The sequence below is a fragment of the Sminthopsis crassicaudata genome, chromosome 1 (genome assembly GCF_048593235.1).
Source record: "Sminthopsis crassicaudata isolate SCR6 chromosome 1, ASM4859323v1, whole genome shotgun sequence".
Lineage (NCBI taxonomy): Eukaryota > Metazoa > Chordata > Mammalia > Dasyuromorphia > Dasyuridae > Sminthopsis > Sminthopsis crassicaudata.
In genome coordinates, this window is record NC_133617.1 from 385,642,668 (window position 1) to 385,658,643 (window position 15,976).

General features: G+C 38.1%; 1 protein-coding gene across 15 annotated transcripts in view; it reads right to left on the minus strand.

Annotated features, from left to right (window-relative positions):
- PDZD2 (PDZ domain containing 2) overlaps positions 1-15,976 on the minus strand; it is a 499,259-nt gene that overhangs the window by 102,366 nt on the left and 380,917 nt on the right. For all 15 annotated transcript variants that reach the window (XM_074279475.1, XM_074279477.1, XM_074279472.1 and 12 more), the window contains 2 exons: positions 15,734-15,866; positions 5,988-6,152 (listed from right to left, as the gene is read on the minus strand). In XM_074279475.1, coding sequence (XP_074135576.1) covers positions 5,988-6,152; positions 15,734-15,866 — 298 coding nt within the window. The remainder of the gene's footprint in view (positions 1-5,987; positions 6,153-15,733; positions 15,867-15,976) is intronic.

Sequence of the window (15,976 nt, forward strand, 5' to 3'; positions counted from 1 at the left end):
ATGCAGTAAGTCATCTAACTATCTGTGGATCATCAGTGTCTAGTACAGTGTCTTGCTTGTAGCATGATCTAGCTGTTTGTAGCATCAAAACGAGGGCTTTTTCTCCAAATGACAGCAAAATTATAATTGATAATATGGCAATTCTTGTTCAACGCCAAGCATCTCCAACAAGGATTGGTATTTTTTTGAACACTGACTGACTGCTAAGCACCAGGCACACAGAGAAAAATGCATCAACTCCTGTTCTCAAGGGCCCTGAAATCTAACTGGGAGATACATAAAAAAATAACCAAGTCTACAAGGAAGCAGACACTAGTGTTTAGTGAGTGGTGCAAACAGTAAGTGATCCAGGAATTCAAAGGAAAGACACTCTGCTCTGAGGCTGTCAGGGAGAGGTTCCCAAGAGGAAATAAAATAGGAAAGGAGTTGTATGGTAAAGGTAAGGCAATTCATTTTAACCTCTCTGGAACTCATTTTCCTTATCTGTTTAAGTTAGCCTGGACAAGGGGACTTCCACGGACCTTTCCAGTTATGATTCTTTGACCCAGAATATGTCCAGAAAACTTTCCATCTGTTCATTTACTCATACATTTTCATCGCTCCACCTTAACTTTGGAGCTCAGCTTATGAATTCCTTCCTTAAGCATTTCCTTCCCCTGACCCAAAGTGGTATCCTTTACTCTCTAAATTTGTTCAGTATATATTACATAAAGCACTCAAGTGTCATCCTAAAATTCTTAACTCTATGTAATCTCTCCATAGGTCAGTTTTCTCATCTTAGAAATGAGGGGTTTAAAAGGGATAACCCTAAGTTTCCTTTTAAATCTATGTTCCTATGAACAGATAGATATCTGCCACGATACTAAGATTATCTGCCAAAATACAAAACTTTTGTAATATGTCTAGAAACTTGTCTTTGCTCTTTTGTGGCCATATCTGCTGCTAAGTCCTCTTCTCTTACCCAACCAAAGTTTGAGCCCATAGTCTTCCAACTGTTTATCCTAAGATTTTAATAGGTTTTAAATGAATGGTTTCATAGAGATTCACATAGGGGAGTAAACGTCTGTATTTCTCATTTAACACAATCCACAGGCCATTTATGTAGCACAAGAGGCCTTTGAGAGGACGTTAAAACCATATGGGATCAAATACTATTATTACCAGCTCCAAAAGACTGTTCACATTCTTAGTTCATACTGGAATTTTGTTGTATCAAGTGCTTTCCAATACATTGGTCATCTCTTGGGGCTCTGAAATTTGTGTTTTAATGATATATATTACAGCAGGACTTGATGTGGACACTTCTTTTTATTGGAAGCCTCAGATTACTTTGTAAATAGTAGCAAATTGTGTCCAAAGACACTCCCTGGAGAGCAAGCATGATGCTAGCCCCACATGGAGAAACTGGTCCTCAGAGAAATCATGTCAGTCAGCAAAACCTGAAGAATTCAGTTTCTTTATCCTAGATCTAATGATTAATGTAGTCTCCCTTTCTAGGATCCAGGGCAACTGCCAACATCAATAAAATCCTGCCCCACATCCTCTACATGCCTATCACAGATGTCCAAATTCTACCATTAATTCATAGGGTTAAGACCATATGAAAATACAAACTGTATCCAGAAACTGAACAATGTAAAACATTATCAGTTATTAATATTTAAGTACAAATAAAGTAATTGAATTCCCTTCCTAGGATTAGGTGCCCATAGAAAAAGAAGCTTAGGTAAATTTTAGAGGGGGGAGGGGGAAGATAAATAAGATAAAGAGGTCCAGAGCTCAGACTGGATAACTAAATGGTCTACAGGAGGGAAGGAAGGTGATATGAAAAGATAAGAGACAAATACTGATATGCTAAGATGGATAACAAGTGGAGAAAAAGCTTCACCAAGACTACATATAAAAGGCATTCCAGCTGAGGCCTGTGTATTAAATGAATAGCTGATTCACCCAAGAATGGATCCAGGTCAAACATTTGAAATCCATTCCCCTTTGGCTTGTAAATTAAAAGAAAAAAAAAAGTTCCTAAGCCAATTAAACCAATGAAACCTCTTAGTAGGCTTTCATCAACAAAACTGTGAAAGTCTTATTTCACAGCTGGAAATGATTAAAAAGGATGTCAAATTCCACTCATACATTTCTTATTTCTGCACCTGTAAGTTCTGGTCTGGCCATTCCCTCCAGAGCACTTAAGTTGAACAAACGTAACTCAAACCTTGAAGATACGCAGTGTGCACTTATTATTTATTTTTCATGGCTCCTATAAATGGCAGTCAGACTTTCCTTTCAAATAGGTTCAGTTCATGTTTAAGAAAAAGACATATGGAGAATGTCAAGTTTGAGGAGCGGGGGAGGATAGGAGAGAAGAGAAAGTTGAAATTCACCCATGTCACTGGTTCCCATTATGACTAGATGCAAATTTAGACACTAAGAGATAGCTTCTTGAACCAAACAGAAGTAGAAAATTAAAACAAACAAACAAACAAAACAACTCTTTTTAACACAGTGGTACATTCTACAGCCTCAAATAGGAAAAAAAAAAAAAAAACAACACACAACTTTTTTAAAGTAACCAAACAGATTTTTAAAACTAACCTGGACTACCAATCTCTACCCAGTGAGCAACTCCTTATCTTTTACAAGATTATTCTAGGTAAGTGAAGAGGTCTGCTGTAGGTGGGCAGAATTCAAAATCTGCCAATGTAGCCCTAATGTAGCCATCCGATGTACCCTCACAAATTGGGAACTAACAGTGCTGAGGAAAAGCATTTGGGAATTTAAGAATTAAAGAGTTCCTGGAAAAAGTGTGACCTAAAAAGAACAAATTAAATCTTTAGTCAATCAACAACTATTTAAGTGCCTCCTATGTGCATGGCTTATACTATATATGAGTACCAAACTATCTCCGAGTCAACATCAAAAATATTATCTTTCTCTCTCTATCCACCTCTCCTTCAAACTTCTCTTATTTCAGTTGAGATCATCATCATCCTTCCCAGATATTCTGGATCATTCTCACAAATTCTCTTTCTTTCATTTCACATACATTTGATTTGTTGATTTTACTTCCACAATGTCTCTTGTATCCCTCCTTTTCTGATCAATTACAATGACCACAAAAATGCAGATCCTTAATACCTGTCATCTGAATGACTGAAATAGTCTCCTAATTGGTCTTTTTTCTGTTTTCTTCTCTAAACTATTCTTCATAAGTTAGCAGAGTAACATTCCTAAAGCATAGTTCTAACCACCTCACTTCTGTGCTCAAGAATCTTCAGTGGCCCCCTACTATTTCTAGGATAAAATACAATCTTCAGCTTGACACTTAAACTTCTTTCATCATGGCTCGAGCATATGATACTGGACTTATCTCACATTAATCTCATTTATATATTTTATATTTCAGCCAAACTGACTTACTTGTTATTCCTAGAAATTAATACTCTCATCTCCTATTCTTTATGCTTTTACAAATGTTGCTTCTCAATAGAATTTTATTTTTCCAAATACATGTGAAGATAGTTTTGAACATTCATTTTTAAGACTTTGTATTCTAAAATCTCCCTCCCTTCCTCCCCCTAAGCATTCTCCTCTCAAAGACAAGCAATCTGATACAGATTGAACATGTGCAACCCTTTTAAACATATTTCCATATTTGTCATCTTGTGCAAGAAAAATTAGATCAGAAGGGAAAATACCACAAGGAAAAAACAAACAAGAAAAGGTGAAAATACTATGTTTCGATCCGCTCACTCCCTGGCTCCCTCCTCCTCCCCCCTCTCTCTCTATGACTTTTTTCATTGTCATCTATTGGATTTATCTTGGATCACCATATCCCTGAGGAGAAGTCTATCACAGTTGATTATCACATAATCTTGTTACTGCATACGATGCTCTCCAGATTCTGCTTACTTAGCATTTATTTATGTAGTCTTCAGGATTTTTAAAAATCAGTCTGCTCATCATTTTTTACAGAATAATATTCCATTACATTCATATACCATAACTTATTCAATCATTCCCCATTTGATGGGCATCCACTCAGTTTCTAATTTCTTGCCACCACAAAAAAGCTGCTACAAACATTTTCGTGCATATATATTGCTTCTCATGTTTGGAATACATTAGCTTTTCAACTCCACCTCAGAGAATTATTCTCTCCTTCAAGTTCAGCTTATGAGCTCCTTTCTATGAGAGGTTTTTCATGCTCACCCTAGCTGTCAGTTCTTTCTCCCTGCTCAGATTATCTTCTATTTACTTCTCTGTTCAGCTGTTACTTCCCTTGGGTAGAATAACCTTAGCCTGGTAAGGGTTAGATCTAGTTTTCATTTCTCTTTTTATCCCCAGGGCTGTTCACATAGAAGGTATCTCATAAAAGCTGTTAGTTTTGCCCTCTACGTGTGTTCAGTCTGGTAAGAGACACAAACAGGGGTCAGATGATCTTTTACAAGGCGTGTCAGAGTGAAAATTCTTTTCATGTATAAGAGGGTCTAGATAGCCAAAAGGTCATTTTTTAACTCTAAAGTTCCATGATTCTTTGATAACTCTTAACCCGTGACAGGCTCAGGAAGAGGTGGCTTTGCTATACAACTAGATGCCTTATAAATCTGGACCTCTTCCATCCTTATCAAAAGGAAGGGCTAAAATTCTTTCTCCTTCAATCTTTCCCTTTAATCCCTTATCATCAATCAAAAGTGTTCCATGTCTGTTTTAGTAGGATATTTCAATATACTGTATTAAATATGAGGGGTCTCCAAAAGCTGCAGGGATTATACATAAGTGCTACATGTTGTTCTTCTGATTCAAATTTAAGAAGTGTCTGCCATGGGCCAAGCCTAAGGATCCAAAGGATCCAAAAGTATCCAAAAATATCCCTGCCTTGAGGGAGGCCCACATCATCTTCAAAGAAGGATGATGAACCATGGGTATTCAGCAAAGCAAATTACAAAACAGATGCAAAGTAAATCCAGAATCATTGGCTCATGAGACCTGTGCTAGTATTAATAGGATTAAACATTTAGTTCCACCCAATTTTTTGCTATTATAAAAAAAAAAAAAAAAATTCTTCCACTTTCAAGCCCCAAAGCCCTCAGACCATAATGTAACTCTAGGCAAGTCAGCCCCTAAGAATTTCCATTCCCTTCCAGTTTCCATAACTAAAGTAGAAGCTGCAAATATTGCATCAAGGTACACTGATGAGGCTGTCATCTTACCCTGCCATCAAAAAGTTATTTTATTAAGTGCCTGTGAAAATTATTTTTGAACTGAAACTGATTCCTATTTATTTCCCTTTCCTGCCTGTCACAGATATCTCTTGCAATTGTGCTTTTTCTTCCTTTTAACATGTCCAAAATACAAAGAAAAACAAAGATACTAAACTAAAAAGAAAAAGAGCTTATACCTATTAAACATACTAAAATGTACATGGCTAAATTTGCCACAGTTACATCACAGTTATATCTGACCCTCTCCACAACCCTATTGGGTAGATGCTCTTTTTTTTCCCCCATCACAGGTGAGAAAACTAGAGGCTGACTCGACCAAAATCATATAGTTGAGCAAGTACCTGAGGCAGAATTCCCAGCCTGATTCCAAATCTCATGCTCTATCTACTACTCCACACTACCAATAGTTTATATTTTTCATATTGCTTTTAAGTTTACAAAGTGCTCTCCTCAAAACTCTGAGATAGATGTTATAAATATTCCCATTTTACATAGAAACAAACCGAGGTTCTGCGATGATGTAGCTAAGGAAGTATAAGGGCCCTTCCCAGAAGCCAAGTATCTTGGTTGAAGTCATAGAGCTGTTTTCAGTCTACCATGCTCTCATTCTCTTGCATCTGATCACCTCCTAGGCTTTGAAATTCTATCTAAAGGAATACTCCTTCCAAAATAGGTTTTCATCCAATCAAGTTCCCAATACCCATTTGTTTAGCAAATATATCTCAACTGCTGAAGCCCCGGGGTTCCCAAGGACACACTTACTTCTCCATGATTTGGTGACTGGCTGGCTCCTTTATCTTCTTCAGCATCTGGCTCTTCATTCTCCTTATTATCAGTGTAAGAGGAAGCATCCCGGCCTGAATAAGTATTAAGCAAGTCTGGCAAACTTGTAGATGGATATTTGAGGAAGTCCACTTCAGAATTTTCCTATTGGGAATACAATCAAAAGCCCAATGAGTGTCATGTGGTAGTTCAGTTCAGAGAAAAGGGAAAGCTTAACCAGGATCCAGGCATTTGTCCAAAATATGCCTTAAAACTTTAAAAAAAAAAAAAAAATTGCTACAAGTGTCTTAAGTTGGCAGATACTCAATTTTTCATCTAATTTTTATTGATTTTTTTAAACAAAATTTTCACTTTTCAATACATACTTCCTATCTCCCCTATCCAGGAAGCCAATGTTTGTAGTTCAGTCTTCCCTTGGTTTTCTTCCCCCCCACACACACCTCTTTCTCTTTCCCTCTTTAAAATCTTTTTTTGAGCACATTAAGGGCAGTATGGCTTGGGTTTAAGAGATCCCTGAAAGACAAAGCCATTGAAAAGGTTCACAAATCTTTTCTGGAGTGCCTATCTGAATGCCCCATGTATTCTTTAGGAAGAAAATATTCCTTGTAAAACTTCATAAGAATTTTAAGACCTTGGGCATTGTAGAAAATACAACCAGATTCTTAGGAACATATAGAAAACTTTGTCTGAAATATTTCTTATAATATCATTTGATCTCTGTTCAAACACTATATCAAAAAGGGAACCATCATACTTGGAGCTGAGTAGTAAACAGGATCATAGTTTCATAAATGTAGAGGTAGAAGAGACCATAGACACAATGTGGTCTAATCCCTCTCATTTTCACAACTCAGGACATGCCTTCAAAGTGACACAGGTTATAGGTAGTAAGGTCAAGTTTGAACCCTAGTGAGTATCACAAAAAAGGACCCACATGTGCAAAAAATGTTTGTAGTAGCCCTTTTTTAGTGGCAGGGAATTGTAAACTGAGTGGATGCCCATCAGTTGGAGAATGGATGAGTAAGTTATGGTATAGGAATGTTATGGAAAAATATTGTTCTATATAGATTTCTATCACGATTAACATATATTCTACTACTTGCCATCTAGGGGAGGGGAGGGAAGGGGAGGAAAAATAGGAACATAAGGTTTTGCAAGGGCTAATGTTGAAGAATTATCCATGCATATGTTTTGAAAATAAAAAGCTTTAGTAAAAAAGTTATTGTTCTATAAGAAATCATCCTCAGGATGATTTCAGAGAGGCCTGGAGAGACTTACATGAACTGATCTAAGTGAAATGAGCAGAACCAGGAGATCGTTATGCACAGCAACAACAAGATTATATGATGATCAATTCTGATGGATATGCCTCTTTTCAACAATGAGATGATTCAGGTCAGTTCCAATACACCTGTGATGGAGAGAGCCATTGGCATCCAGAGAGAACTGAGTGTGGACCACAATATAGCATTTTCACCTTTGTGGTTGTTGCTGTTTGCTTGTCTTTTCTCTCTCTCTCTCTCTTTTTTTTTTTTTTTTGGATCTAATTTTTCTTGTACAGCATGATAATTGTGGAAATACATTAAAAAAATAAAATAAAATAAAAAGATTTGAACCCAGGTCTCCTGATTCCAAATCCTGGACTTTAGGGGCAGGGAGCAGCTCTGGTGGTGGCTGGTCCATCCCCACTTGTACTGGAGAGTCCCACGGCCCAGTTGCCTATCCAATCCCACTCCTGACACAAAGTAATGTCAACCAGGCCAGACCAGCCTCTAATCTGTGGATGGCTAAAGCAGAATTGAGCAGACTAGCAGCAGAAGAGTTAGGAATTTCCAAGGGAGGGACGTAGCTTGCAAGCAAGGAGGTGTATCAGACACAAGCATCAGGCCCTGTGCTTAGCTGGGGGCCTCAAGGCAGGGGAGCCTCACTTTGGTGTGCATATGTATGGCCAAAGAGCCAATAGTGTAGTATAGCTGCAGCAGGAAGACCCCACAGTGAGACAAGGTTACCCAGTGACAAAAAGTCCGTTTGTGGCAGGGCTTCCTGTCTGGGGCTGGCAGGGCCCACACAGGCTCAGGGACCATCATCGCACAGGGTGAGGGCAAAGGCTGAGCTTGGAGCACAGCGGCCCGATAGGTCTCAGCTCTAGAAAACAGGGTCTCTCCTTAACAGGTCACAGAGTCAGACCGAACCACAGCAACATATAGAGTGCTGGATTTTAAATCAGACCTCATAAGACTGCTGGCTGTGTGATCTTGGGCCAGTCACTTAGCTCCTAACTTCATTTCCATTTCCCCAGGTATAAAATGGGCATCATTTGTGGTTGTTCAGTCTTGTATGACTCCATTTGGGTTTTTTATTTTTGTTTTGTTTGTTTTGTTTTTTTTTGCAAAGCTCAGGAGTGGTTTGCTATTTCTCCAGTTCATTTTACAAATGAGGAAACTGAGGTCAACAGGATTAAGCGACTTGCACAGCTTCACCCAGATAGTAAGCATCTGAAGGCAGATTTGAACTCAAGAAGACAGGTCTCTATCTATTATGGCATCACATAGGTGCCCTTAAATAGGGATCATAATAAGGCTTATCTCATGGTTGTCTTATAAAGATGAAATGAAAATATTTGTTTTTTTGTTTTTTTTAAGAAGTTTTTTTTAATATGGTAAAATTGGCTAAATCCAATATATGCATGCATATTTATACAATTATCTTGCTGCATGAGAAAAATCAAATCAAAAAGGAAAAAAATGAAAAAGAAAATAAAATGTAAGTAAACAATAAAAGGAGTGAAAATGCTGTTGTGAACCACACTCAGTTCTCACAGTCCTTTCTCTGGGTGTAGAAGGCTCTCTTCATCATAAGAGTACTGGAACTGGAAAATGACAATATTTGTAAAGCACATAGCACATATGAAGCGTATAGTAACTACTTAATAAAGGCTTATTTCCTTCTCAGCTTCTACATCTATAAAACCAAGGTGTTGATATAAATAAGGCTTTAATGTTCTCTTCAGCTCTAATTCTGTGACCCTAAATTTTGTTTAACCCATAGCTTTTTTATATAGCCTATCAGTCTTGGTAAACCTGAGCAACAAAACCTGTCCAGTCAAGTATGATGACTGATATAAGAAGACATGGGTTGGTACTACCAAGAAAGTTTAACCCAGAATTCTTGGAGAGCCAAGAATGTCCAAGTGTGGTCCATGAAGATCACCTGGGATGATTCAGGAGATTCATGTTTACAATATGACTGTGACTATGATCCTGTTTCTGAGCCTAATTAACATGTAGGCAATTTCATGAAAACCAGATACCACTCATTGGTGTTTCCCGCTTGCTCTCAAACTCTGGGAAGATTTCCTTTTAAGATGATGAGTTAAGTATTTAAGTTGTCTTTAGGGTTTCTTCTCTGCCTAAATTGTTTGTAGATAGAAAAAAATTGAAAAATCATTGGTGACTAAACCCTTAATCCCATCCCCCTCTACCTTTTTAGATAACTAGGATTTCCTTTCAGTAAAAAGTAATTACAATTGCAAAATACTGCCCCATTTACCAGTGTCCAATTGGTGACCAGTCCATCCTTCCCTTGACTTCCCCCCTCCTCTTTCTCTTTCCTTCTGTTTCTGTCTGGGTGTGTCTCTCTGTTTCCATTTGTCTGTCTGTCTTTGTCTCTTTCTGGGTATCTTTCTGTCTGTCTGTCGTCTATCGCTGGGTCTCTCTCTGGTGTCTGTCTGTTTCTGCCTCTTTGTCTCTGTCCCCTTCTCTCTGTGTGTGTCTGTCTCTCTGTTTCTTTCTGTCTCTGTGATTGACTTCTGGGAAATCCACAATCCCACACTCTTGGAGGCGGAGTCTGATTCATTCCCACATCTACCTTTGCACTGGCTGGAGACACTTGAACAAGAGCTCATTGGAGAGCCACGGAGAGAGGGAGGCCTCTAAGAAATCTAGCCAACCCACAAGTGAAGGAGACAAGACTTGGAGAAAATAAAGAATCTGGAGATAAGATTTGGAAAGAGACAGTAAAGGACTTTAACTCCTGGCTGCATTTTGGGATTATTGAACTGGACTGAAACTAAAGCTGCCTCCAGAAGCTCCCCAAGAATCCTGCCCCCAAGAGAACGATTACGATTTAGAGAAACAGAACTTTATATCTGTGTGTCTATCTGTTTATCTGTTTCTATCTCTATGTCTCTGTATCTGTCTCTCTTTCAGTGATTGTTATTTCACTTGCATAAGAGTTTTATTTGAATCAATGCATCAAATCAAGAGACTATAAAAGGCTGATCCTTAAAGACAATAAGTGAAAAGAGGGGCCAGGGGAAAGGAACCGGACTAAAAGGTCATCTTAAACATGTGGAAATAAATGCCATTCACATCAGTCGGAAGGAGGGGCAAAACCCACGGCTCAGTTTTGTCAACATGCCCCCTGGCATGGATATCTGCAGGTGTGTAAGTGGGACAGATAAAGTAGGTGGAACCTTGGGGAGAGAGATGCGACAGGCCAGATTTCTGCCCAGGAAATAGTTGGGCTGTTCAAAGCTTGACACGGGCCCAGGGCAGGAAACATGGCAGCACACTCCTCAGGCCAAGGGCAGGGTGCACAGCTCTGCAGAGTTGACCAGATTCCAGCAAAAAGATAAATGCATTCCCCCACACCCGACACACGCTATTCAGAAGGGAGGAAGTGCAGTGAAAGCCTTGATCCTGGTATTCCTTTGGGGCTGGAGGCAAGGAGACCAAAAGAACATTCTGCCAGAGGGAAGAAGTCACACAATTGCAAGTAATCCAAGGCATGACATTAGCCCCAATTTCCAATGAAATGCATTAAACAAAAAAGCAACCTCATAACCTTTCTGAGGTGTGAACCCAGCTGGACCACCAAGGAAAGGGGGTTCTAAGGGCTGGGGCCCACCCTGGAGAAGCTGAGCCATCTTTTCTGAGGCTAAGAGACTTTTTGGAACCCGCTTCCAGTTTTTGGAACCCTGCTTCCAGTCATTACAAGTGTGAAGCAGCCAACAGAGAGCCAACCTTAGAATCAGGACAATTCGTATTACCTGTGTGAGCCCCAAGTCTCTCAGCACCTCAGGCATCTCTCTAAGACAGTCACTACAGACTGGTGTCCTACTACTCATCTGTGGAGAGAGTTCTCACACCAGGAGTTCCTTAGACTGATGCAATTACATATGGAGACCTTTCCTTGTGAACCATTCTCTACATGGCAATTCTCCACAATAACCATTACAGTAGCTAGCATTATCCAATGCTTACACCATATGCTGAGCACCACGCTAAGTGCTTTACATAGAAATATCTCCTTTGATTCTCATAACAACCTTGCAAGGCATATGCTATTATCCCATTTAACTGCTGAAAAAACTGAGGCTGACTCTCCCAGAGTCACCCAGCTAATGGGTTGTATTTGAACTTGAACAGGTCTTCCTTCAGGCGCCTAGGAAAGGGGGGAAACTACATAACAATTGGGGTGAAGGGATTAACACAATAATTATTTGTAGAAATAGACACTAGCTCTGTGATTTCAGTGTTATTAAGTCTTAAATAGAGTCCTTACAGGGAAAACTGGGGCCTTTTCTTACAATTTCTGGTCTTAGGGTAGTGAGAGATTAAGAGATTCACAGCCAGCATATGTGAAAGGTAGGATTTGGACCTAAATTTTCCTTTATTGGACTAATGATTTAGTAGGCCAAGGGGCTTCTCTTATTACTTTATAGCAAAATATATTTTATATTTATATGTAATATATGAAATTTTTATTATAAAATATATAAAATTATATATACTGAACAATACAATAACATAAATATAATAAGATTTATGTATAATATTTCAAATTATTATTTTCTTATTACTTTATATTTTATAGGTTTTAGTAAAACTAATTTGCATTTCTAACATTCACCAGGTCAAGCAAGAAGGTATTTATCGTATAGGACCTGCTCAGGACTGTGTGTGGTAGTGGGAATACAAAAATAACACACAAAAAGCTTACCTCATCCCTGCCCCAAAGGAGCTTCCTTTTTTAATATCAGAGGACACAACATGGACATATCTAAGCACATACAAAATAAGTTTAAAAACACAAGATAATGTTTTGGGGGTGGGGGAGGAACCAGCAGATGGAAGGGAGGAATCAGAAAAGGTCACATGAAGAAAAGTCACTTTAGCTAAGTTTGGAAGGGTAACCAGGGGTTCTGTGAAGCAGGGTTGGGGGAAAACCCATACTCCAGTTCTGGAGAAGACATGGGATTAAGAAATGGAGGATAGTATACAAGAAACAGCAAGACCAGTTTGATCAGAGTACAGAAGTCATGAAGGGAACTATTAAGTAATAAAATTGAACTCTAGGTTGGCACTATACTAAATAGTGGTTTAAATGTCAAACTGAGTATTTGGTATTTGACTTTAAAGGGAGCCACTGAAGTTTTTTGAGTAGTGAAGTGACATGGCAAATTTTGCAAAAAGAGAAATATCTGAGTTGGGCCTTAAAGGAAGACAAAGATTCTGAAAGACCAAGATGAGGAACCATGCTATTTGCATCACAGCGTTCAACATCTTATATATAGAAGAAACTAAAGAACTAGTCAAATAAATAGAATAAATGAATGAATAAATAAATGCATGTTTCTTCAAATGTACTGAGGATAATGTTGAATGAGAAGATATTTTCCTTGTCATAACAATTTCCAAATCCTGTGTATAGTCTTTAATTGTGGATTTTTACTTATGTACAGGATTGATTCTCTTTTCTTTGGGATGATGGCGGGTTTTTGTTGTTGTTGTTGTTTTGTTTTTTTTAAATAGGCAAAATTGTCCTCATCCCTTATTTAGACATTAAAATAAAAGGGATGGAAAAAGAATGCTATCGAATGTATGGTACCTATATTTTTCTGGAAGGGATGATCCCTGACCTTAAGCTTCTAGCAATTTAAATTAGGAGATCTGAGAGGAAAGGAGGAAAGCTATAGATAATTGTAAGTAACTATAAGGACTAAAACTCCCAGAACACACACATACACTCAGTGCTTCGAAATCTAGTTGTGGCTACTCTTTCAGGACCTACACCTCCTTTCAGTATTAATTTAATGAAGTTCTAGCCAATGGCACCAACTCATTAAATTGTCAATTATGTGGCCTGTTTCATTGTCTCAACTGCAGCAAAAATAGGCTAGATTTAGAAACAACTACACCTGTCTCCTCTGGATTTCACTTACACTTGATCCACATAATTAGAGAATGAATGGTGTTTGTAGAGTAGAGTGTGTGTGGAGGCCAGTGATGTTTCAAGGAAAAATAAGATTTCAACTCATAGCCTCAGGTGTCATGTGGAATATGCCAACTCACAACATGGGTTGAAATCTCCTTTTCTAAGAAGCTAGCAGGTCAAAAGGCATTTATTAAGTGCATACAGTGTGCCAGGTACTAGAGATAGGAATATAAACAAAAACAGTCCTTGCTTTCAAGAAGTTCACAAGAAGGGGGAGAAAAATGCAAACAACTATATACAAAGTTTTAGACAGGACAAATGGGAAGTAATTCTCGGGGGAAGGTCCAGGCATTAAGATAGAAATGGGAAAAACTTCTTGCAGAAGGTATGGTTTTAACTGGGACCTGAAGGAGGTCAGGGAGATCAGAAGGTAGCCGTGAGGAAGGAGGTCAGGAGATGGAGTATCTTGTTCCAGAAAGGGCAAAGAGCCAAATGCCTCTGTATCATAGACTGGATAGGAGTAAGATAGAAGAAGACTGAAAAAAGACAGAAAAGGATCAGTCTGTAAAAGGTTTTAAAAATCAGAGAACTTTATATTTTATCCTGGGGATATTGCTGACCAAGAAAATGAGAAAGTTTTTTGGTTGAGAAAAAACCCGAGATTATGAGTGGGAAGAAAATCTGGGCCCTTGTTTCAGTTACAAACTAACTCCTATATCTTAGACAAAGAGAAGATCTAATTCAGTTCCAATTTATCAGTGATGAACAGAACCAGCTATACCCAGAGAAAGAATACTGGGAAATGAGTATAGACTGTTTGATTTTTGTTTTTCTTCCCAGGTTATTTTTACCTTCTGAATCCAATTCTTCTTATGCAACAAGCGAACTGTACATTCTGCACACATATATTGTATCTAAGATATACTTTAATATGTTTAACATGTATGAGACTACCTGCCATCTAGAGGAGGGGATGAAGGAGGAAAGGGAAAAGTTGAAACAGAAGTGATTGCAAGGACAATGTTGTAAAAATTACCCATGCATATGTTCTGTCAATAAAAAGGTAATAATTAAAAAAAAAAAATCCAACTAACTAATTCTTCTATGTCAAGACCTCAGTTTCCTATTCTGTTAAAGGATCGTGTTGGACAAAGACCTAATTCAGACACCATTTCTTTCATGACATTTTCTCGATAATTCTGCCTGAAAATGGTCTTTCACCTCCAGTTTCTTACAGTACTTTTATGTATATAGCTTCCTTTCTCCAAACTCCACTGAATTTTAAATGGTTTAAAACCATAATTTGGGCTACATCTATGTCATCCCAGTGACTTTAATAGTAATAAATATATTTTCTTATTGAAATGGCATCATTTCTTTTGGCTAGAAAATGCTATGATTCTAAAAACATGCCAAAATCCAATGTCTCAAGCTGTTTAGGTCAGGACCTTCATTCTATCTGATCAAGTATAAAATGGATTTGGGAGTGAGCACCTTAATCTGCTCACCCCTCCCTACTCAAAGTAAAAAGATATTCCTCCTTTTCTCTGAAGAATTTCTGTACTGACATTACATTCTGTTTCTCCATCCAAAATTCATGCTCCCATTCCTTATTTTACCAAACTTGTCTTCTCCAGCCCTAACTTTTCTTTTCTTTTCTTTTTTTTAAATAATAATAGTTTTTGTTTTTCAGAATATATGTAAAGATAGCTTTCAACATTCATCCTTGCAAAACTTGTTTTTCTTATCTTTCTCCCTCCTTCCCCACTTCCCCTCTCCCCTAGAGGGCAAGTAATTCAATATAGTTTAAAGATGTACAATTCTTCTAAACACATTTCCACATTTATTATTCTGCACAAGAAAACTCATATCAAAAGGTTAAAATGATAAAGAATAAAAACAAGCAAGCAAACAATAACAAAGGTAAAAATACAATGTTGTGATCCACATTGAGTCCCCATAGTCCTCTCTCTAGGTACAGATAGCTCTCTCCATCACAAGTCTATTGGAATTGTCCAGCCCTAACTTTTCAATAGAGTGTGTGTGTTTTTAAGTTTGCTAAAAACTTTAACCATAAGTTAAAATAAAACTAATGCTAAAAAATGCATTACATTAAAAGGCAAACACTTGGTCAAACATCTCTGTGTGCTTACTGGTTATGTATTTAGGAAAATAAAATCTCTTGGAGGCAAGATTTCTTTCTGTTAGAAGTGGTTAGTAGGAAAAATAAGACAAAATTTAATTTTTTTAAACATGTGCATGGTATCTGCTATGTATATCTTTAATGCAAAATGCAAATTCACAATGGTAACAAGTTGTCTTAGAACCAAGAAGATGTGATTTCAAGTCCTGATAATGATGCATATGGGCGGTGTGAGCTTGAATAAGTCACTTAGCCTCTAAATGTCTCAGGCAACCCTGTAAAAGTATGTTTCAGAGAAGATATCAACCTGTAAGGATGGATGCCCATCTTTGCCACTGTGAAAATAATAATTGAAAATACCTACCCTGCTGGCCACCACCAGCTGAACGAGCCCAGCTGCAGCACGGAGAATAGCCACAGCTTCCTGATGTGAAAGGCCAACAAGTGACTGGCCATTGATCATTAATAACTCATCTCCTGAGGTCAGCCTGCCATCCCTGAGGAAGCAAAAAGGAAAAAACAACCTTTGTCAAGATGCTTCAGGAGAAGAATTGTGATTTTCCTGGAATTGGGACAGGGCGGGACAGGGGGGAAGGAGGTTAGATTG